At 40.4% G+C, this 25,029-nt stretch overlaps 1 protein-coding gene across 7 annotated transcripts in view; it reads right to left on the bottom strand.

Annotated features, from left to right (window-relative positions):
- Window positions 1-16,719: 16,719 nt before the first annotated feature.
- The window catches only part of HEATR5A (HEAT repeat containing 5A), a 60,616-nt gene continuing 52,306 nt past the window's right edge, over window positions 16,720-25,029 (bottom strand). For 4 of the 7 annotated variants that reach the window (XM_014941894.1, XM_014941898.1, XM_014941895.1 and 1 more), the window contains 7 exons: window positions 24,182-24,309; window positions 23,123-23,270; window positions 22,158-22,430; window positions 21,174-21,398; window positions 20,268-20,422; window positions 18,677-18,890; window positions 16,720-18,400 (listed from right to left, as the gene is read on the bottom strand). In XM_014941894.1, the coding sequence (XP_014797380.1) occupies window positions 18,099-18,400; window positions 18,677-18,890; window positions 20,268-20,422; window positions 21,174-21,398; window positions 22,158-22,430; window positions 23,123-23,270; window positions 24,182-24,309 (1,445 nt within the window). In that variant the 3' untranslated portion in view covers window positions 16,720-18,098. The remainder of the gene's footprint in view (window positions 18,401-18,676; window positions 18,891-20,267; window positions 20,423-21,173; window positions 21,399-22,157; window positions 22,431-23,122; window positions 23,271-24,181; window positions 24,310-25,029) is intronic. The other 3 variants (XM_014941896.1, XM_014941899.1, XR_001412020.1) reach the window with 2 other exon arrangements.

The raw sequence follows: 25,029 nt of genomic DNA, 5'->3' as shown, positions 1-25,029 counted from the left end.
CCGCGCCTCCCCGGGCCTCAACTGGCGGAGCCGCCGGGACGCGAGGGGCGGGCACAGCAGGCCCGGCGGCCTCCCGCGGCGAGAGGGGGCCCCGCGCTGCCGCATCGACTTGTGGGGGCCGGGGGCTGCGCTCTCCTTGGCCCTAGCTCCCTTCTCTCCGCCCGACGGGAGCCTCGGGCCCGGCTGCCCCCAGTCCGGATCCCACAAAGGCCCCTTCGCTCAGGCGCCGGCATCGCAGCGGGGCCCCAGGGCTCCCGGCCACCCTCGGTGGTGTGGGGAGGAACGTAGGCCTGCCCCGAGCGGCCCTCCCCTGGCTTGGATGGCCCGGCCCGGCCTGGGTAGGGATTAGTTTATGGTTGCGGGTAATTTTATTTCATGCCATGTTCTAGTTATTGACTGAAATATTATGTTCGTTGTATTTACGGAGTGTGGGGGGGTACACCTTGCAGGCCCGACTCTTGCCAACCCTTTGATCCGCCTCCAGCAGCTCCCCAAAGGGTGTGTGGTGAAGGGACGTGGCGGCAGCAGGGCGCTCGGAGCAGGGGCTCTCACTGCCCTCACCCCGCAGGGACCCCGAGACTCTGCGGCCTGCGCTGCCCGGCCTGGGACAGCCCCTTGCCGCACCTGCTGCCACCTACGGTGTCCTTACCCTGCCCAGCATCAAAAAACACAGCAAACAGCTTTAAAATGAAGAGCTAAAGGGGCCTTAGTGCAAACTGCTATAAATTTAAAATGAGGGACTAAAAGCGAAGGATCTACAAAAATCATTTCCTTCTCTGCAGGAGGACATGCGTTTTTCTAAGGAATTTAAGCCTATTATGTAAGTACAGTAAATAAGATTATTGTACATTTGAATGTCACTCCAACCTACCTCATAGACATTTCCTGTAATTAGGAGGCTGAAACGACACACTGAACAAAAAGGCAGTAGCGGTCATGCTTGGTTAATACTTGCTAAATGCAAAAATTTTTTATTGTTTGATGTTGGTGTAATAACACCTCTGGAAAGCGTTATCTTTATTACTGCAGGCTTTTCTTCAGAGTACGAGAACAGTAGTTTCTTTGTCTCTATTTCTGATTTCTAAGGCAGCTTAGCCTTCCTGTCTTACCGTATTATGTATCTCTTAACGGCCACTTGTTCCAGCCCCACCAAGGTTTACGTGTATATCCTTTCCCTGTGCTTGTCCTTCAGAGGTCAGCAAGACTTCTTATACGCTTAAAGTTAAGGACATGAGGCAGTAGGAAGACTGAGTCTGCAGTCTTTAAATTTAGAAGCTTGATCTTCTTTCACTTTCACTGGTGCAGAAGCAGCAGCAGAATTAGCCCAAACTTGTGAGAACTGCATCTGCTAAGTGATCTGGCCGCTGTTGCATGATGCTACAACAGCTTCTTGTGCTCTTTGCTGTGAAGAGAGGTTTCAATTAAAGCAACTTTATGAATCTCTTCTGAAGACCAAAAGCAAATGCTAATTTTCAGTGTTAAAGACCAAAAACTTTGAAATCAAACAAATCTTTCTCTTTTCACATAGGCTGCAGTTTCTGGTTCAAGTGGCTTTGGGCATACACATGGTTATCCATGGAGAAGATGAGGTTATCAAAATACAGATCAATTTAGGAACAAAATGAAAAGTTTAAATATTGTACATGCAAAGAATACAAATTGTGGATTTTAAATACTATCAAGTAGGAGTATAACACTTAAAAATACTGGAAATAGCTTTCAGTGCTGTACATGTTTATTTCTAAATGGCTAAACATAAATATTTCCATGCATTAATTGCCCAATTTGATATAGCCTATAATATTTTTTATATTAAAGGAAGTGTATTGAGTAATGTATTACAGTTGTAGCCGTGAATCAGGATTTTTTTCATTGTGATACATTCGAAGTACTTAAGAGTTTTCTAGTGATTTTTGCTCCTCATTATGAGGTTTATTCTCCTGAGAGCTAATCTGAAAAAGTAGAAATTATCTGCTGACTAGAGAATCTCAGCTTTATTAATTATATACTTCTTATAATATATATGTTGGTGGTCTGATTACTACTCTTTCCACTTAGTGTGCAGGCTGGGCAAATTATTTTCAGCAGTTGTCAGGGAGTACTCACTTCATGGAAATATCTCACAGCAAGTGATACCCCCCACGTTACAGCGTCAGACTCCCTCTGTGTACGGCACCAAAAGAGTCTAGGACTACCTCTTCAAAAGCGACTGCTCTCTGATATTTAATAAGAAGGAATTCGCTATCAAATAAGAGTAGAGTTAGTGGATAAGAAAGACATAAGAATCGCATCAGTCATTTTTACGGAATTGCTGGCTTTCATTGGAATTTTCACATGAACAGTGTTTTGTTCAGCCCCCCCTGTCTCCAGCCTGTGGCTCTCATTCGGCCAGTGCTGGGCCTAAGCGTGTTGGGGGAGGAGGAGTTGAGCTGGATTAGTGCAGCCGGATGGGGAAGGCAGATAATGCCATGGGCTGAAGTGACAAGTGATGGAGATTGACTCTCCTAGTGGCTTTGAAGAAAAAGACGCTGAGCATTGTATGAAACTTGCAAAACCAAGTACAGTTCCCCATACTTGTGCAATGCTCGTGTTATTCATTCAGTTAGAAAATGACCTAAATTCTAACACCAGCTGACACGCGCTTCATGTATGACCTTGACCTAATCCCTTAATCACTGCGTGTCTCTGTTTCCTCCTTTGTGAAAACACAAGATAGTAATACTGGAGTCAGAAATGTCTTGGCATTTATGGAACTGTGAATTGCTGAGGCATGTTACTATATTAAGACTTAAATAATACTATAAAACAGAATTCCTCTTTATGACTACGCTTGAGCAGACAACACATAAGTGACCGAGGGTGCTTTTGGAAATTATGTCACATAGGGTCAACTTGAATTGACCTTCGTAGAGTGTGATATTGACCAATGACCAGCATTTTTGCTGTGTATCTGCCTGAAAATTGAAACTTCACTTTAAAAGTGAAAATTTCAGTACAACTACTGGCATAATATTATGCGAGGAACACACAAACCACAGGGAAATGTGCCCTGGAGGGTAGCAAGGGCCAGGGATTAGAGGGCTGTGGATGCAGAGAGCTTCTGAGCTGTGTTATAAACGTCACCCTGCTTGAGACAGCTACTCTGTAAGATGACATTGGAGGTGCTCTCAAAAGGGTTTGATTCTGTTTGAAAAGAAGTGATGTTTGGCAAATTTTGTGAAAATTTGCTAGAATTTTGCAAAATCTTCTCAGGACGGGAAAAAACCCCAATTTTTTTTTTTTCACTTATAGCTCAAAGAAAAATAACAATTATTGCTGGTTTTATATTATATTCAGGCTTGTGTTTTCTGTAGGGTTTTAGCTGATAGTAAAAGGAAACATCTGTCTTGGATACTGTTGATGTCACAGCGTGATAGTAAGGATTGTAAGCTTCAGATAGCAATGATCTGGCTTTTGTTAGAGAAAATAGAAAACTTTAGCCCAAAATCACACTGAAATACACCTGCATTTCAAACAAAGCAAGAAGTCTCAGATTCCTCTGTATATTTTTAATTGATATGGAAGCTAGAACCTAGTATAATTGATGTTTTTGTTAGCTGTACTGCCCGCCTCTGTACGTGTGCCAAGTTGATGTTTCCAAAAATATCATTCCTCTAGAGTAAATAGATCAGAGGGTGACATAAACAGCCCCTGAACACCTCCACACATTTAATTGAGTCGTTTATGCTAAAGGCCAGTCTCGTGCCCAGACAAATAAAACAGTTAGGATATTTACGGATTATTTATCCTTTTGCTTTTAACACTTTTTTCTCTGCCACCCACACAATAATGTAGTAGAAAACACTGAAAGTTCCTACTCCCCCAGTGTATGAATAATTCCATACACATTTCATTTTCTTGATGAGTGTTATACTTTTAAAGGAAAAGTTAATACATTTTGACTATGCATTTCAAAGCAAGGAGTTCAGATGTCACCAAGGACAGGAACTTCCTTCCTGTATCAAGCAAAGTTTAGTTTTACATAATTTGGTTATTTAAGCATATTGTTGAAAAGATTTTCTTCTAGTAAACTTAAAACTCATAAATAAAATGCAGTTGGTATAAGCTTTTTTTATTTAAAACCTCCTATGTTATCGTGGTCTGTTCTTAGCCCCTTTAGAGTTGCACAAGCCCGGGGAGCGCAAACATGGTGTCAGGCTCTTGACTTTCCAAAAGTAGGTGCCAGCTGTCCCAGCCCTGGCAATGCCACGGTGGCCTTAGGCAGTGGGCAGCAGCAGGCGCTGGGGAGAGGTGGCCCCTTTGGGAGTCCCAGTGCTGCAACCAGACAGGTTGGTGTGGCGAGCGCTGACGTGATAAGTGTGTGTGTGTGTGTGTGTGTCATGCTGGTGGCTGGTGTTTGGGGAGGCAAAGGGCTGAGTCACTGCTCTTCTTCTTAGACTCCTCCTCCGGACACCGTCAGCTTCCTGCCAGGTTCTTGTCCTCAGGGCTGAGTGGATGGACGTGGAGATGTACAGAGGAGCATGGTTTTCAGAACACTGCAAATATTCTCAAATTACCTTTTCTTCTTTCTGAAACTACTGTGCAAAATCATATACATTATAGTGCTTTTTCCTAAGTAAACTCACCTATGTGGGTTTTTGGGGTTTTGTTTTTAAAGGGTAAATTTACTTTTTTCGTGTTCCGGGCTGGAGAGTGAGAAGTGGGTACACTTTATATCATGTAACTCCTTTTACCTCAGTTTACCTTCGCTTATTTGGACATAAAATAGAAAGGAACCTGTCATCACAGCGTGCCCTCACTCATGTCCCTCCCACCTCTGACTGCTGAAGGGAAAGAGGCAGAAGTTAGGCAATGGTTATCTATTTCAGGCTTTTCGCTGTACCTTGTCCAGCAGCAACATAGGCCGTGGCAATAAATCTCAATCTGAGACAAGTGCAAGGAAAGATCAGTGACTCAAATCACAGTATTTCTTACTGCTTTTAATGGCGTAGACTAGGTTATAACTTTCTGAATCAGAAGATCAATCAAGACTTGGGATTTGTTCCCCCTGGTTTTACTCCCTTGCTATGGCAAGCATCTGATGTGGCTCCCAAAATTTCAATGATCTGTGCTGATGAGAAGACTTAAAATAAGAACATGTCTTAATCACCAAATGATTCTTCTATATTCTGGGATTAAAAAACCCCAGCTACTTAGGGTTTTATTGAAAAGAGTGTAATTTTTACAGACTTAAAAGCTTACTAATGCCTTTTACTATTCTTCTAGTGAAATTATGCTCTATTCACCACTGTTGAATGTCTTGACTTGCAAAAAGAAGAAACAGTCTTGAGCTCCTAAAACCTGAATTTCTGGATTAGTTGCTGGCTGGAAAGAGCTACATCCTTCATTCAAACCAGGAAAAATCAGCAGAATATTATGATGGAGCACAGCAAAGTTGAATGCTAGCACTGTCCTAGGGCACGAGACGGACATGAAAAATTGTGTCATTTACTAATGAAACAGGAACAGTTTCTTGCCCCACTGGTGGCTCTTAGGGAAAATGGGAAGGTACTGTACTTCATTAACAGTTTGTTTGTTCAGAAGGATAATCTGTGCACTCTGCAAGCTCCATTGGGTCTTTGATTGTTTGGTTTGTAGGAAAGGTGCCGTTCAAACAACTTAAATCCTTCTCAGAAGAGATGAAATGACTTTATTTAGAATTGTAGCAGTGAGTTCAAACCAGGCTTCTGCAGATCCTCAAGTCTATGTTCCTGCAAGGAAAGAATACACATTCCTTAAGGAACATATTACAGGTAGTAAACTGTGTACCTGATTTTCTCTTAATTCATTTTTATTAATAAATGAAGATCACGTTGCGCATGTGCTGGGATTTGTCCTTCGCTGTAACCTTTGGACATATTCCCAGGCTACAAACTGTATAAAATAGAACTGGCTGAAAATGGGAAAATTATTTTGCAAAGAGAGATGGAGGACTTCTAATTTCAATAGGGTTGATTTTCATTCTTTGCCCATTGCTAGTGAATGCAGTAAATGATGGGGCAGGGGTGGGGGATTCCCCCTCTTGTATTTGTTTTTATTTTTGCTACTCTACCTTTTTTGAACTTCCTTAACAGAAATATTTTTTAAAAGAGCAAAAATAAGCCCCAAAGCTCAGAGCCCCAGTTCATTCTGTTATGTAGAATGTGAGGAAAAGGGTGAGAGACACAATCCTTCCCAGGAGATTGAAACTAAATTAATACATTCCTGTTTAGAAAATATCTTAGAAGAAGCAGGTTTTGAGACTCATATGTCTCTAATGTACTTATACCAGGCTCTATTGGATTAAACAGCACTTCTGGCAGAAGAAAACAAGTGGCTATACAGTGATGAAGGCTCAAAACATTACCCTTGCTCACTACATTTCAAACTGTGACCCAGACCAATTAAAGAAAATCTTTTTTGATCTGGTCATAGAGAGCTTTGTGACAGAGCTGGATGTTTGTAGGAGAATAAGTGGCCATGGGAGAAAATTGGTATAAATATCAAATTATTTGCCTAAGAGCTTTCAGTTAACTATTTAACACAAACATAAGAAAAATAATACCTATACTTACTTCTTAAGGCATATGGTGTGTGGTTACTGACCTATTTCTGAAAAGTTCCATCACCTGTGTTTGAACTCCAGAGGCGTTCCGAGATCCACGTGATGAGTGAGAGAGCAGCACAGGATAAATGATTCATACCCATTTTTATTGTTCTACCTTACCTTTTGCCTTTTGGGCGCCCATTGACTTAGGCCAGTAAGATGGGATTTCCATAAACAGGTTACAGATTACTCCAACTACTGCACAGGATTTTGTATTTCAGTTCTTGTGTACTTGGTATCAATACCTTAAAAAATGAGGCAAGCTGTGAAGTAGTTACAGTCTCATTCCAAGTTTCTGCAGCTGAGCTTTTAATATCAGTGTCCTGTTTGCACTGATCTTAGTTACACGTGGTAAGACAACAGCATTATTTTGTATGTGAGCATATTGTACATGCTTTTACTATCGGTTCTGTGTTATAGGGTTATACCTTTAGACTGTAAAATATTAGCTGGTTGGGGGTTTGCTGTCTGTATAAATTTCTGTGTAAACACTGATCTCAGTGGACACAGGTAACTTATTAAAATGACTAAGTATTGTGTGTCTGAGCCTGCATCAAAGCAAGAATGTACTCTACCCAGTTTTTTCATACAGTGCCAGCCTTAAAATCAGCAGGCTAAATTATCTTTGTAAAGAAATGCCATTCTGCTGAAGTCAATAAGGCCTCAGCAGTTTGGGTCAGCAGGCAATTTGGCTCAAATACTGGCATCTATTGTACGAGTTTAGCTAAACTGAGTCTCCAGAAATACAAAGAGTTGTACAAAATTCATTGGTGACTTGACATTTTAAGGTGAGACCCAGACGCTGAAGCACTTGAATTAGACATTTTGTTTCTAGCCCATCTCCAACAAAAGATTAATCCGCTACAGTCCGTGTAATGCAGTAACTCTTGAAGCCAGAACACAGTTCCCTTCTGGAGAACTGAGGTCAACGGATCCAATGGCAGATCTTAACTTTCATTTAAGGAGCAGCAAGTTGCAGATTTAAAAGAGTACAAGAAGCTGATAGTGCATTTGTAGACCTTCTGGTTGTATTTCAGCAAGAAGCAGCATTGAGATTACCTCTTGCAGGCTAATTTTTAGGGAGTGTCAAACAGTTATTTTGACAGAAGTGTTACCAGCTTACAATGTGTTACCACAGTAAGCGGTGTGCTGCACTGCCAATGGCAGCAGTTACTGTTGGTAGAAATCTTTGTCCGTGTCTTTTTTGCAGTAACATTTCATGTACAATTATGTTTGTATGTAATTACAGCTCCTTGACTACAAAGATTAGTCTATGTCCCAGTCCCCGCTGTGACCCTGAGGAGAGAGAAGGAATACCCTGGGGCTGCTCAATCTTACGGTAGTGATTCCCCGGTATTTCATGGTGGAGGTGCAGTGCCATTGGTGGGAATATTCAACACCGAAATATTGAAAGGCCCCAATGTGAGGGCAAAAAGCAGATCAGAGAGTAACACAGTCCATACTGACCAGCTGCTTAGTAGTTTAGCTCTGAACTCCCAGACCTCACTTCTACATGTTAGTGGTCTCCCAACTATATTGATCTAATTCTTCCTTGTGCAAAGCAAGCCAAGAGGAAACCAGAAGCTGTTCTGCATCTGCACACGCCATACGGCCCATGGCTGCACGCTAGCCCGCATCTCCTGGCCCACGGGTGACCCACCCAGGCAAGGAAGATGCTGTCCCGGTGCGGGAAAGAAAGGGAGCACAGCTGGAAGGGAGCTGGCTTTCCCTGTGTCACACCGACTTGGAACTTCTTTCCCTATTGGGAAACTTAGATAACAAACCAAAGCCAGAATCCAGTCCGGTCTCACAGGCAGGGCTGGTACCTCTGCCTGGTAACCTTGCCCAACATTTAGCATTACTAGCAATTCGATGAGAAAGTAATAAGCAATGTTTTGAGAAAAACAACTGATTACTGACCACAGAAGCCATATGCAAATATACTTGCAAGTTATCTCAAGCAGGTAATCTTAGGAAGCAGGCTTAAGACAGACATTTAGAGGTAAATTGTGCCCTCCACCACAATACTGTACCCCATCAATGTATGAAATGAAGGATGAAATCGGTAGGTGTTTGTGCATGTAACTGGGGGCAGAAATTAGCTCAAAACTACATGTGAAATTCAGAGAGTTCCTCCCATGGTGTTAGGCAAGAACAGTGAGATTTCTGTGTCAGGCATGAGGTCAGGCACCTCATGTATACTTCAGCAAGAACTCTGCTGCAGCAACAGGATATCCTGTTTTAAATAATAAAGATCGTGAAAGACTTCAAGATCATAGCCCCATCTGCTTTGCTTCTTTACCTTGATTAACAACTGTGGTAGGAAGCAGGATCCTGGGACTGATACCCTGATGTCTCCTAAAATAGTGAGAAGATGCAAGCACCAAAACGTTCTTGCACAGCTTTGTCTGCCCTAAAAGCTAAATGTCTTCCAGTATGAACCCCTACCCACTGTAGGATGGTTTGCTCTGACACAGTACTTTTAGACACCCCGTACGGCTACTTTAGTTGTGCAGCAGAATTTGGAATCTAAAGAGTTTGTGTAGTTATCAACTCTAACCTGTAAGTCACAGCTGATTATTTGTAGGGACATTCCAAAAGAACAGAATTTGAAAACACCATCACCATTGCCACACCTCTGCATTCATCACTTGTGATGGAAAGGTGGCCCATTAGAATTGTACCGTACCATGAGGTACATCACACATTTATCTTTAAAGAGAGATTGGCACCCTGGGTTAGTACATCCTCAATATGGCTGGATTCTATAGAAGGTGGTGCTGACTCTGTGTCAGCCCCAGGTTTGTTCCATTCCCACCCACTTCTCTTGCTAATTTAAGCAGCTTTTTGCAACTGGCAGGAGCTGGCCCCGTGCTGGTGTGTACTGGGGCTTCCTAGCTTAGCTCAGTGGTGCTTGATGATTTATGCTGTTAGAGTAAGTGCAAATCACTGATGAGGACTAAAAGCAAACCTAGTAATTAATATTAAAAGCAATCTTGTCAGTATGAGTTGTGATTTATAAAAACATAGAACGGCAGAATATAAAATCATGCAAAGCTAATATATCTTGGGCTACTGCTCCTGAAATAAGGAGTTGCATTAGAGAAGGGCATAAAGATTCTCTTGTCTGATGGCCTTAGACATAGTTATAGATAAGGCTGGAAAGTGAAACTAAATATTTGAATTAATTTTATTAGTAAAATTATGTAAATAAAATGATACTTTTATTATCACTTCTTAGTGGTGCTGCTAGGTTTCCTTTCAGGCAACCTCTGTTAGCAGAGCTATTTGATTTGGCACAGTTATTCTTACGACCTGATAAAATGTCTCTTTTTACCTCAGGCCCTTCATGTCAGATGTGAAGCATTTCTGGGACTGTAGCAACACCTACCTCACCACTCCCTTAAGAGAGCTTCCCATTCTCTTGGCACATACTTGACACCAGTAACAGCAGTTCTCTTTTTGGTGCAGTGTTTTCACAGTAGTTTAAAAGATTTTTAAGGAACCACATTTTGGCCTTGACAGTGCCTTAAATAGTTCTTCTCCAAAATTGTAACTTACATGGAGAAAATAGTTCGTTGGGTTTTCCGTCCTTCAAACAAGCTTCTCTTAAATCATCTTGCAAATGACAGACAGATCCTACATGTAAACTTCTTCTATTAAGATCAAGTGGAACTGATCTGCAGAAGCCAGAAGCACCCCAGCACCCCCTCCATCTCCCCGGCACCCCCTCCATCTCCCCGGCACACCTGAGCACAAGGTTTCCTTCCTCTGGCACTAAACCCACCGGCGTCTTCTCCCGCTCTTCTCCCAACAGGATAACTGCTTAGTGGGTCCATGCGGTACCTTCACACCTGGGGGTGGCAATGCAGGCCATTGAGAACACTTCTCTAAAAAACTGAAAATTAGCCCCCTCTACTACTTTTTTTTTTTTTTCCTGCCCAGAAATGATGCCATGTCCAAATCCAATTTGTGGTAAGTTCAAAATTTTCCTTTGCAGTCTGTCCAATCTTTTTTCCTCCCTTTCTCCCTTCCATTTTCATTCCAGACTAAGGTTTACATGCAACGTAACTTGAAATTCCAGGAAACTCTAGTATTTTAGATCAAGGTTTTGCTACTAAAATGGTTGGATTTTATTTAAATTGTGCTCAAGTGTTGCTTTCAGAGCCATTGGATCAGAAAGCTCTTTGTAGGGTAACCTTATGCTCAGCCTCATGGCAAAGATTAGATCAGACCAGAAGATGTCTGAAGAGAGCGATGGGGTGGACCTTCACACACACACAAAAAAGGGTAACACATTGTCTGTTTCAATACTCAAACCAGTTCCACAAACTCAGCTTGAAAACCAAAGAATATCAGTGACTGATAAGATATGCCAAATACTTGAGAAAATGTAAAAAGATGAAATTAACCTCATTACCACCCTTTCATGAAAGTATCCCATCTGTCTTTTTGATTCTAGTCGATTTTGAACAAGCAGCGATGATTTTAGCCCAGAAACAACCCAGGGGAAAAAAGCTTCCCTACACTTAGCTTTTGTAAACACTTTACCATATAGTGTTAAACGGTCACATTTCTGGAATTGACAAGTAACCTTGTCAAATTGTTATTTAATTTTTGGAGGTTTCCAGTGATGATTTTGTTTTCAGACTACTGTCTTCCTTGTTACAGCGTTAATTACTGAGAATGTATTCACCAGTTCTAGTGATCTAGTTGGTAGAATAGGAGTCAACAGTGAGTGAACTGTAGTTCAGCTAAGAAAAGGGCTTATCTTGCGCTTCTAAATGGGAGAAGTTTAAAAGCTCAACCACTTCATAATCATCATTCTGTAGTGGAACAACTCTGTTATCAAGGTCAGTTCATCGGCATCGGGGCATTGGTGTAGCTGTGAATGAGTTCAGAGGCTTTGATTTCTTGAGAACATTTGCCACAGTGGACTTCTTAACCAGATAACCTGCCCAACAAGTATCTTATTTGCATGACAACAGTTTGTGTGGCCTCCACATACCTCTATAAAGCTGGGACCTTGTGAATAACTGGACCCTCTCAAGGTGTGGTTGGGATGAGGGGGACAAACAAGGGCACAGCAATATTCAGTCTTCACAGAATGTTTTCACTGGCACCTTCACGATTTGTTTCCATTTCCCCTCTCTCCCCAAAAGGGCGACAACCACATTTATTTGTGTTTTTGAAAAATTGGTTCCCTTCTTAGGCCCTAATTTATGCAGACTGTGTTATCAGCAGCTGCCATTTCTTCAGAACTGGGGAGTAAGAACAAGCTCTAATTAAAGGCTGAGGGTATTTATCCTCTCTTCCCTGCCCTGAAGGAATGGAGCTGTTGCCAGCAATTACAGGCAGTTGGCAGTTCCTGGGATCACAATAACCAGGAACCAGTAACTCACTCTGGTCCACCTACCTGCCCTGGAAAAACTCACCTGCCACTTCACAGCTCACTCTCGTTCTTTCTGGCTTCTGAACGCCCTCCAAGGAATGATCTTCATGTTCAAAGACTACTCACCATTTTAGGTCAAAATCCTAGTCTAAGAACAGTGGTGAGAATTTTGCAGTTCAAGTTAACTCCTTCTAAGTAACGTCAACATCTTTTAGTGCAAACATGCAAAGTGTGCACGCACGTGTGCTGGGACTGGTGCTGAACAGGCCATGGAAATTTGAGCGTGTGTCTGCTGGTCCAGTGATGAGTTCCATCACTTCAAACTTGTCTTCCTACTTTGCATCCTATTTAATCATTGTCTTTTTTTCTGTGGAACAAACAGTGCTTTCTGATGTTTCTGTCATTGCAGTGACTGTTTTCATGGTTGACTTAGAGACTGTACAGAATGTGATCCAGCTGTGGCCGCTTTGCCTATTTTGTGAGCAGGTATAGATTCCCAGTATTGCACACAAGTAACTTTGCATTACTTTTTATAGTAATGTCATTAACTTGTCTCATCCTGTGCTGCTGCTGGTACAAAGTGTTTTGCTTTGATTTACATAGATGGTTGGCAGTGTCTTTTTTTCCTGATGATAAATAATGGCAGCACAAAACAGAACAAGCAAAGCTAATGTATCATAAAATTGTGTGAGCTTTACGAAGCAGAGTAGTTTCATTTGTAAAATACTGAATAGGATTCCAGTCAACTCTTAAGCTACGGTATCTCACACAGGCTGTTTGGAAGCAACGAGTCAATCAGATAACTGGTTTAATTATTATTTTCTCTTCCTTCTCTTACTGCCCGTGCACACGCTTCTTGTTCTGCTTGTCCCTTCCTTCCTCTCTGTCTTGTCCTAATCCTTCAGCATTTGTTGATTTGAAAAATAATCCCTCAAGAATGCTGTAGCTTCCTCTGCAGCCTTTGTATTTGCTCCTTTCCTGCTGCTTTTCCCTCTGGCCTGCCCCATCTTCACAGCAGCCTCTGGGGGTTCTCTCCCTGGAGCACATTGCCCTCTAGCACCTGTACCAGCAGAAGTCACTCAGCAAGTCGCCCGCTGGGTGTTGGCTACCTGAACACAAGGAAGACAAACAGAAAAGATCTCCAGTAGTGAGTTGCACATAGTCCTGGGATATTAGCATGAAGAGGAACTGGATTTAAATGACTTGCTTGTCTGCCTCAGTTCTTGCACTTACTAGAAATACACAGACAGGAAAAAAGTAAAAAAAGCTTCAGTTGTTTTGGGGGCAGCTTCACACACCTAGAGCTGGGAGAGAATCCCTGATGGTCAATATATTCATTAGCTCCTGAAAGGGAAGATTACAGCACTGAAAGCCATTTCTTTAGCTAATGTCCAGAACAGCCCATGAAGAATACAGTTTCGAATCCTGACCACCAGCCATAAAGCTGATGCAGCCAAGAGGTACCGCAGCTGCAAAAGGGAACCAGGAGGAACATGAACTAAATAAACCCCATCTACCTCCCCTCCTCCCCCCGACCACATCACCGCATCCACTCCCCGAGAGCTGAACACCAGGTTGTGTCCTGTCTCAGACTGGGGGTGAAAAACTTTTTACGTGCACTGTCTTGTCTTTTGTCCCTCTTCATCCCATCCCTGCTCATTTAATAAATACAGCTGATGAAGTAGCAGAAAAGAAAACCTGATTTTTTTCCTATAGGAAAATTCTTTTATTCCTCTAACTGAATTTCAGGTAAATTTGGTGGCACCAGCTTGAACGTGTGTATCCCTGTATCTGTGTTTCCTGTAAAGCACACATACATCTCTGACAATTTTTTCTTGCTGTTTGCCATGAAACTTACATGAGAGAAAATGAGGTTAAGAGCATTTGCCTTCATAATGATAGGTTATATTTTCAAATTGCATAAGATTTCTATTTTTAGACATAAATCAAAATTGTTTCCAGAATCCCTGAGGCCTGTACTTCCACTGCAAACGTGTCTCATACCAAACCTTCTCCTTTTCTTGCAGGAAAGGATACTGAGCACTAAGGCACAAGGCAGAAAAAAATGCTTACAAAAATACCATAATCAAAATCTTCCCCAGAGGAGGTTATAAGAAATAAAAATAAAAAATTCCCACTAGTAGCAAGAGGATCTCAGCAATTCTATATTGCATTTCATTGGCAGTGAGACAATTCACTTAAATTTTAATACATGAATATTAACAGTGGTTTTAAAAAATCCAACTTTAGGCTAGACAATTGCAATTCATGAGCCTGTAGCTTAGAATAGGATTGTGTCAATCTTTGCCATTACTAAATATAGCTTCTTACCAGCAACTTTTAGAAGCAGACTTCCCTCATCTGCAAACTTCTTTCCATATATAAATAATACATTTTTCTGTGCAATAACTGGACAAATTGGCACATAGAGCAACACGCACACGGCGGGCAGGCTCTGCCGTGCCTGGTACTCAGCCTCCCCGGTTGTTTGCTCCTGCGAGTGCCGGGAGGAAGCAGCTGGAGCACAAGCCCAGAGGAAGGGGAGTTGATGCCTCATTCTACTCCCAGAATCCACTTCTGCACTTCAGAGGACTGGGACCAGGGAAGTGGGGATAGGACCATAGAGCAAAAATGGATATTTGGCTGCAGAGTGAGTGAATTTGGGTTAATCTACCGAAGATTATTACCTTCAGGAGGTTTTGGAAGCCGCCTTTTGCTTTGACCTGTTTCTCAGACAAAATCTTCAGCCCTGCTTTTGCTATCTTTAGATGTCACTTCCCCTTTGATTGTTACATGTAGTAAACCATTTATTCTCCAGAGAATCCAGAGAGTATTTTAGGAAAAAAAAATATATTAGAAAAATCTACAACTGTACATTGAAACATTCTGGAGGTTGGTGGCGGAACACCGACATCTTTCGTGTTGTCCTTGTGCAGACAACATAATGTATCAAATGCATCTGGTTTATTTGATTCTACATAATCAACTTTCAGTATTTATTATTTAAAAATATGTTAGAGGCAGGTAAAGCCTGTCATGTCTGGTGAAACACACTTTTCATTTTTGTATCTTTGAAGCTATAGCCCCTTGCCATTAGATAGGTTGACCCGTATATGTAAAAATGATTTGCTGGCTCCCTAGTTCAGCGAAGTGGAGCCCAGGGTGAAGTGTCCTCTACAGCAACAGCTCCAGCGATGCTCAGATGAGCGAGCATGAAAGTAGTTAGGCATAGGCAGGACCTTTTGACACACAAAAACATTAAACTCTTTAAAAAAACAGCGGGAACATACAAAGTAAACATGCATGCAGGCCACATGCTTCATTGCAAAGACCATTTACTGGAAGAAAAGTTACTGGTTCTTGTAGAGAAATGGTAAGAAAACCAGTCAGCAAAGAGGCACGGCACACAGGAAGCAGGAGCGGTGAAAGTGAGACTTTGGTTTATGGATAAACATATGTTTGACTCTTTTTTTTGGCTAAACATAACAGCTTGAATGCCAAGCAATACCTAAAAAAGAAGAGTGGAATGAAAACCAAAACTACTCTGTGGTCTTCCTTCTTTCTTCAGGGAATAAAGAAGTTTATGCAAGTTCCTTGTAAATAAGCAAGACTGCATCAAAGATACCTGATATCTAAAAGCCAAATTCTTTTTATAACTGAAACAAGATTATATCTGTAATATTCATTTATAAAATCTTAAATGAGTAGATTTATTAACGTGATCCAACTCGTTGTTTTAAGTGTACATAATAAAGCACAACTCAGGGCACAGGTATTTTTACTATGTGGATAAATTAATTATCTGGATAACTTAAGCTCACACACGTCCTAACTTACAGTAGACATAAAGAGATCCATTGCTAACTCTTAATTGAATTGCTTTTGTTTCTGCAGTTAGAATACGCAGATATGTTGAAAAAGGTGCTTTTCCACGTGTGGCTACAAGACTTGACCAAGAAATGTCAAATCATGTAATTACTGCCCTTCTCCATGACTCAGTTGTGACCTACTACACAGCAAAGTAGGATTTCATCAGATTGTGTTATCAACATTAAAAAAATGTTGATGAAAAAAGGTTATATATACCTATGTGGCATCTACCTTTCTCAGCAATACTTTTGGCCACTTTGATAGTAAACATGACATCAATTTCATTTAAAAGCTTCAAGGCCCATAGAATCTCTATGACTTTCCAGAAGCAGCCTTGGTGGGGAGGAAGGAAGAACGTAGGGCAGCCTTGGTGGGGAGGAAGGAAGAACGTAACCAATGCATTTTGAAGGGAAAAATAATGAGAGAAAAAAATTACTATTGAGATGAAGATGAGTAACTGCCAAATTTAATTTAACTCCCTTTCAACACAGCCAGCAACTACAGATTTGACTGCAATGAAGGATGCAGAACAAAGAACTTCTGGTTCTGCAGGGAAAGACGGAAAGCACCTCAGCCATCTTTCCATCGTTCACGCATGTCAGCGTTTGGCACAGAACAGGTATTTACACCCATGAAGCCCCTCTCCGTTACTTACCCCCGGTGTTACCCAGAGCAGAGGAACACCTGCAGCGTTAACTCACAGACCTTGGTGCATCCGGCTCAAGTATTTCTTATGAGTTCCCTTGTGGCAGCACACAAACGTTTCCTTTCTGCTAGGGAAGTCCTTAGAGCTCCTCTGCTTTTGGGTAAAATGACTAAAACAAATCTAAAGTGAAGAAAATTAGCTTTATTTATGTAAATTAGAAAAACGAATTGTTAGAACTTTGGTCAAGTGGTTAATTCTGTACAATTTACAATTATATTTATATACAAAACTTATAATAAAATACAGTACATCACACTTTTCCTGAGTCACCGCGTGTTTCTCAGTTCTGTAAATCTTTTTTTTTTTTCCTTCTTTCTTTTAAAGTAATTAGATTCAAGAAGGAAATACTATGCTCGGTTTGATAGCGTTTGGTTCAGATAATACTGGTATTAAGAAAGAAGTCAATACACTATATGTAGAAAATACTTTATAGCCATTGCAATTTTGATAGTTATTTTTCTATATTAAAATATGTTTCTTGATAAAAATGTTAATTAGATACTCCTTATTCTGAGTCTGCTGCACTTCATTTGACACAAGACAAGCTGACTTCAAATACGTCCATCTCTCATCGCAGAGATACGTAAGTTGAGGTGAGCTACACGTATATATAACCGATCATTTAAAGATCAGGAAACATACATCCAGAGAGAGCAGACGTCTGAATGGAGGCACAGTATATTAAAATTGCTGTCCTATCCTGGACAAGAGACACGAGCTCCAATTGCCCGGCCAGCAAAACAGATAATGAACACAAGAGAACATCCTGCAAAGTGAGCGGGTGCCGAGCAGCGGGGCGCCGAGCGCCTGCCAACGCTCACACGGGCACTGCAATGCCACTGGGTGAAGCACTACTGTCCTCGGGGAAGAAGCGTAGCAGAGCTGTATTTAACAGCAGCTGGTAAATCTCAGCCAGCTCAAGAAGTTGTTAGGATTAAAGCTATCGATATTGCCTTTCTTGAGTTGAATATTTGGAGATCAACAATAATCTATTGTAAGGCTTACAAGGATATTTAATCTGTTTACTTAATGACGCAGTGTGTTAAATTAGTAATCAGGATAGATTGCAATCTGCAAGTAAATTTATGTCCCAGTTAAACCCAAAGACCAATAAATGTAACTTATTTTTGACAAACACTGATTTAAAACAAATCAACTTTGCTTAATAGCTAAGTGTGGGCTGCTCCTAAATAGATCTATGGTAAAGTTCACTGTACTTTTTTGATATAGGCATGTGTATTTCCGGTATTTTAGTCCAAAATAATCCAAAAATACAGATTAGATGAGCTCTGATAGATTTATTCACAGTGTTCAGAGATGTTTAAGAAGTCTCACAGTAACAGAAAGTTATCTAGAGATCTGCTTTCTCTTCAAAACTTTCTGTAATACTTCAGTGCAAACTGAAATATATGAGATCAACTCATAGCGACCCTACTCCGATTAGAAATTAGAAGGGACCTTTGTTGCTGTTGATATAAAAGTGCATAAACTGGCAATATGAGACTTCAAAGAAAATTGGTCTTCAGCTGAATGCTTGAACTTTTCCCAGGATTCTTTGCATGTTTAGCAGTCTTCACTTTGATGCCTTCTTGATTGCCTTTTACAGCCGACTCCAGCCTGGCTTTCATAGTGGGAGAAGCCGCCATGAGCTTTTTGAAAACCGATGAGTATTGTGGGCCAATCTGCATCAGGTTTTGCAAAGCAAACTCATGGAGATGTTTTGCTGAGTCTGTAGCAGAAACCAGGGCGTTTTCATCCAAAAGAAAGGAAATAAGGATGGGAAGGAGGCAGGCCACCAAATGAGCACCTATAAACATTGAAAACACAATTTGAACATACAGTCTTTAAAAACAGCTTCAAATTCTAACAAGATGTATTTTCCTAAGTTAACATTTAACACAAACTATAAAGCTGCAGATGTTATTTGGAACGTTGGTAAAAAGAACCAACATTCTTGTTGGCAATTTTGTTAGCAATTACTATTCAGGACTGGATTCCTAGTGGTCATTTTGTTTTAATTTGTTACTTATGGCCACTTTCAACATGTCTACTGCTCTGGGTCCCGGTAACGGCAGTAACTTACGGTGCTCTTCCTCAGCAGCAGCGGTCAGACCCGTAACCACCCTTATTCCCTCCTGAACGGCTTGAAGTTCAGCAGCATTTTCAGGTTTTGCTTTTTCTATTTCCTGCAGTTTTCCCACAATGGATGGTGCTAAAGAATGGATATAAGGATATGACACAGTTTTGTTTGGGTGCTGAAAGATGGAGTGCAGCAGCTGGTAGCACTTACACTGTACCTAAAGGGAAAATCAAATTTGCAGTTACAAAGTGTAATACTTAAAAATACATGTCAGTGTTTTAAAACTCACAGCTTAACAGATAAAATTTGAGGGAGGGGGAAAAACGTGCCTCACAGATTCAAAATTCATCAGGTTGCAGGCTGCTAATGTACAATACTTTACAGGAGCATTATAACTTGTAATCATATTATTAACAGAAAGTAGAACATACTTCCTGTATTTTTCCACCGAGGCCTACACCTTCCTACACTTTTGAGTTAAGGAAAAAAATAGTATTTGTATGAAAATTATGTCCTAGTGCTGTTTTGAAAAAGAAATTCTTTTTTGCAAAAAAAAACAGCTGACTGAAAATAGGTGCTTAAAATATAAGCATTACCTCTGTCAAACTGTAGGCACCATTTTTAAAAGCCTACCGTGGTGCAGTAGCTGGTGTGTCACTGGAAGCCAACAGGACTGAAACTGTCGAGTTCCTACATAATTTTGGAAAGGCTCAGATACCTAAACACCTGGGTAAAACTTGCAGCTTCCTATCGGTGGAAATGAATGTTTAGAATACTAGAAATATATGAATACAGCTTACAGCTATTTCTCAAGTAAAGGTAACTTTGTTTAATTTGTGTTACTACATGAATATATACAGAGAAGACACAAGAAAAACAGTTGATAGTGAATTCTCACAGTCAAACATTAAATCTAATGCATGTTATTTTCAGAGCAGGATTTTCAGACTGAGGAAGTCCCAACTCCTAGGAAAGCCATTTGTATTTGTGACAATAATAAATACAATTTTTTTTCCCCTGACATGTTGCTTTTTTAGATGAAGAATAATAACAGATGAACTGTGGCACTACAATCTAAAGCAACTACGTAGAAATATTTATTCTAGGCAAGAACAAAGCATTAATCTAGTTCAACAGGCCGCCTCCCGCAGTGGCCAGGAGCTGATGCTTATGGGACAGTAGAAGTTATGTAGTGATACTTGCTCCAGCTCCCAAAGACCCACAGCTGAGGCATTTCCTATGCAAAAGATAGTATCTGTGTGTTGAAGATAAAATAAACAAATAAAATGAAACAGGTGACTGAAAAACTACAACTGTATCATGTACTTATCAATGTATAAAGCTTTGACTCTGATGCAATAAAAAAAAATAAATCATAGAAATGCGAAAGTGTATACAGAATAAAAAATGATAAAATGTACTGCTGGGCATGTTCTTGGTAACTTGTTCAAACTAGATTTTAAAATACAACAGATACAGTCAGGAAAGAATTAACTGGAATCACCACACAGGACAAGTGAAACAACTGAAGAGAAAATAAGCTAAAATGAATTCAATATGAGACTGATATTCTTAATATTTTAGCAGTACTTACAAGAGGATCTTTTGAGTCAAGTGTTATTTTAAACTTCTCAATACAACGCTTTTGAAGGCACTCTACGGTAGTCACCTCAGGACTGGTAGACATAACGAATACCGTCACAGCAGTGAGCAGGCTGACTTCATCGAGGTCTTGGAGAAGCCCATCTACTATCAATAAAGTAAGCACTCTGTTAGGTTTGCATTACAAGTAATTTTATGAATTCAAGTGTTACAAAGAGGTGGAATAGAAATATCAATGTCTATGTTTTTTTACGAATCTCTTTAGGAATCTTATGTCATGTCAAACACATGACATACTCTGATGCACTGAGGGATTTTTACCGCAATAAAAGCCAAGGCCAAAATGGGAACTGAGGGGTGGTTACATGCATATTTATAAATAACAGCATATTCCTACTCCATTGTTCCTCTGTATAAATTACAATAAATATCTTTGAAGAACTTGTATGACATACCAGGGTACAATGTATTTTCAGAATAATATAAATTTTGCATTTAGAACATACATTCTTTTGCTATAACCTGAAAAACCAGCACTATAAACAAAAGTTCCAACAACAAACTACAACTTGAGAGATTAAACGTACGGAATGATGAAAGCACTACAAACTTGGAAAGCTGAAGCAGCAGCACACACAAAACTAACATTAAGACAAAAATATTTTTTCTTGAACTACTGTTTTAATCAGTAGTTTTCTTCAAATGCAGACACTAACTCTGTGGAGAGCCTGCAAGCAGCGCAGCCCTCTGTTAGGCTCAACTGTGCGCTGCAGCCGTGACTCCTGTTGATGCCATGGGACCATCTAACTGCACTGTGGCACGGTACTTAGCAGCCAACTAATTCTTCCGTGACTAAGATTTTCTTTTTTAACCACACAAACTCAAAATCTGTGCTCACCTTGATCCCAGCAGTCAAGCACTGTGACCAAAGCACTACGCAGAAGATCAGTCCAAGCAGTCCGACTCTTCTCTGCCCGAGCCATTGGAGAAGACAAGAGCCCTTTCAGAGCTTGTAGCGAGGCAGCAACCGTCAAAGGTAACGGGCCATCTCGCAATTTCACAGCCGTTTCTTTAAGTACTCCAATAATTAGGTACAAAATAGTAGGAAGAACTGAAACACTTCCTGTAAAACAAAGCAAATTAATTTCACAGAAGGTTAAAAAATTCAGGTACCTTTTGCATTTAAAAAATAAAAAAACCAACCTCATTTTTATTTATAGCTTGTGTTTTTTAATCACCCGTGCGAGTGGAGGGTCTGGTAATTTGAAGAAAGATTTGAAATATCATGTGACTTGCTATAGCAAATATGCAGTCAGACTGCTTATGTGGAGTTAAAACTTTTCCTCTTTTAAATTAGCACTGTATATCTTTTTCTTGATGATTTTATCATATGAAGTGTGGAATTATGTCTTCTTCAGAGAAAAGCAAGAACAGAAAGATCAGAACCACTGAGAAGCAGAAGAAATCAACCGTAACTCCTTACAGTGGTTTCCTAATGTTCAAATGATGGCTTTTAATGAAAGGAAATGTGAGAAATTTCCCTTTCAAATTTTATTTATGTCTGCATTATAAATTCCCAAATAGACAACTGGAGTACAATAGAACCATGTAGCTATCGTATACTTCCCTGTACAAAATGCATCTATTAATTGCACTGCTACATGTGGGAGGAAAAGAAAAACTACTCCTTTAATTGCTTCAGTTTTGTAACTTGTTTTGTAATCTGACAGTCAAAAACATAATTAGAGCAGGAAACTGTCACAAGCAAATCAACAAAACTTGCTGCCAGATTTAACCAGCTGAGAAAATTAGGTAATAACAAGGGGGCTCAGAAGAGCCCAATATTCTTTCATTAATCTTTCCTTGTGATGAAACAGCATACCTTCAGGAGAGCAGATTGCAGGAACATCAGAGAGAATAACTAATGCTGCTGCTACCAGCCTACTCCCATCTTCCGACAATAACAGATGTCTTCCAGGTTGAACTGCAGGGCTACAAGTTAATTTTGGGTTGAGCTGGGGAAGCTGTCTGACAAGAATACAAACACACAGCTCCAGCGTTGCGAAGACTAATGATTTCCCAGGCACCAGCCCTCCGGTGTCTTTGCCTTCTCCAAATTCTGGTAACGTTTCCTTCTCTGCAGCACCATCATCAACTAAAACGAAAAGAAGAAATATGGCAGAAATCTGCAGGCTGGATCTTGCTTCCAGAAAGTTTATGTCTTAAGATTGCTTCATCACCAAATGACAGTCTTGATACATATATATATGTGCCTGCATATGTATTGGAAGTTCTACTGGCAAACTTCCATCCTTCTGAATAAGCAAACTACGCACTCATTGTCAAAAGGCAGAAGTGTGTGCAATAGCTTTAGACATACAACACGCTGAGGCACCATGCCAATATGGTGTCGCCTGGTATAAGTGTCTTGTTTCTTCTCTCAGTTCTTTTCTTTTAAAAAAAGAACAGTCAGAGTAAGTAGTGGAGTCTGTCTGGCAACAGCTGTGTGTGCTGAGTCTCTCCCTTGCTCTGCTGCAGCTGATCCCAGCTTTTCGCTAAGGCTCCTCCCTCCCTGACACCTCACAAGACTATCCCAACTGCAGTTTCTCTAGTTTTTCTCCTCACTCCATGCCTTCTAGTCACCACCAAACCCACGTGCTATCTTTCATACCACCCCAATTTGTCATGTTAGGCACCTGGACTGAGTTAAGTAAACCAGGATTAGTCACCAACTGTGCAACGCTTAATTAAGATGCATCTTGGAATACTAACTTCAAGAATCCATTTTTCCAAGAAAGAATTGCTTTAACTGACAATACGTATTCAATCTCTCACACGTTATTGTACCTTCTGCGCTTCTCCGCTTTTCCTTCACGTGTTCCTGAGCTGCAAAAAGAATCAGCCGAACCACTTCGAGGGCAGCAAGCTGAATATCCGGGGATTCTCTGGTCAGTATCAGTCGATGCAGAACATTCAGCAGCTCTACACCCAGCTCCTACAGTAAGAAAATGTTTAATATATCCTCATTTTGATGCAGGTATTTTAGAAACGTGTTAATACTTGCTAAAGCCAACAGTATTACTCTTACTAATCTCATTAAGGAACATGGTACAATCACAAGAGTTGGCATTTTCTTCAACATCTAGCTCCTAGCTCTCAGTAGCAGCAGTCTTGCTCAGTTCTCCTGACACAATAGTAATCACAGTAATTTAGAGATAAGGCACTTTAAACTACTTAGAAAAAAATAATCAAGTAATCTTTATCTTATGGCTTTTTAACTCTTGCAGGTGGGGACACTACATTGTAACCCTTGTACAGTACATGCATTTCCTTGGAGAAAGCACCAACCGGCAGCAGAACTTAGGCATGTCCACAGGCTTTATCACTTTTGCTGGATTAGACAATTGCATGGCACACGGATTAGTATAAAGCTTCATTTAAAGAAAATAAAATGTATTTTGAAGTCACAGCTTCTTCCTAGAATCACTGGAGTGTTGTGCTATTTTTTGGGTTTGCCTTTTTTTTTTTAAACATCACTGCTTTTGTTCAGTTTGCTTTCATCATCTTCAATATTTACAACAGAATTAATTGAACTGTCCTTTGACAGAGAGAGCAAGAGAACATTTTTTTCTGAAATTCTGTCTTTACCTAGCTCTCATCCTACTTTCCTAATTACTCCTTCCTGATGAACGTCCTCAAGTTCTCTGCCCCTCACTGTCTTCTTACAGGTTCCAGGGTGTGCTCTTTTTCTCTCCTCCCTCTACAGCTTTGTATTTTGGTAAAGCATATGATTCACCCATTACTTACGTGTTGAAGATTCCTACATATACAACACAGAATAGAGATACTGTTCAAACTAAAATTATACCTTAATTCTGGGGGGTCTTTTGATCATTAAGACATTACCTGATCACCACCTATTTTAGACCTTGGCCATGGAACATCGAAGAGTGCCTGTAGGGCACGTAAGCAGGCAACGATGTTCTCCATTGCTGCATCGGACCGAGGAGAGCAGAGAAATTCCACACTAATCCCTGTAAGCATCAGAAGAAAAAAAAATGTATTTGCTTGAAATTTTAGAAAGTAATTTTGTCAATTATTAAGTAACCTAACAGTAGGTTGACAAGACAGAGAAATAGCATTTGTATCTTATTAGCATCTCATATTGCTAATATCTTGGGGCAAGAACTCTTATTTCCCTCAAAACAATGAAAGAATTTCAGCTTCCAGACAGTATAAGACACAATTATAACTGGCTATTAACATAAACAAATTAATAAATAGAGAGCAATTTCTGAGTAAAACACTGAACTCTAGGTCCAACAAATAGGCAGACAATCCGTAATGGGTATACAGCAGAATATTTGCCTAATCACACTGATTTATGTAATAGAAAGAAATAAAGGAGAAAGTAACAATAGTTCAAAAACTCAAAGGCTGAGGTTTTATCTTCCCATTTTACAGAAACGCTGCAGATCGCAGCTACCACAACTGGAGCACCAGCAGCCTAAACTTGCAAACTCTAGACCAGATGAAAGCAATCACTTTTTTTCCTGAGCTATCAGAACTCTTCAGATGACATTTTATGACATTGGAGATAAACTTCATATAAATGTAATCCCTATTCTCATCCCAGTTGTACAGCTGTAATTCCAAAATGTGTGATGACTTGGGCAACTGAGCAATCCACACTAAGGAACTGCTGTGCAACAGGAAGTGTCCCTGTTTTAACAAGTGGAATATGCTCGGAAGCA

Source organism: Calidris pugnax, unplaced genomic scaffold (assembly GCF_001431845.1).
Source record: "Calidris pugnax isolate Ruff unplaced genomic scaffold, ASM143184v1 scaffold56, whole genome shotgun sequence".
Taxonomy (NCBI): domain Eukaryota; kingdom Metazoa; phylum Chordata; class Aves; order Charadriiformes; family Scolopacidae; genus Calidris; species Calidris pugnax.
The sequence above is the reverse complement of the archived record's forward strand: the minus strand, read 5'-3'. Positions and strand labels throughout refer to the sequence as shown.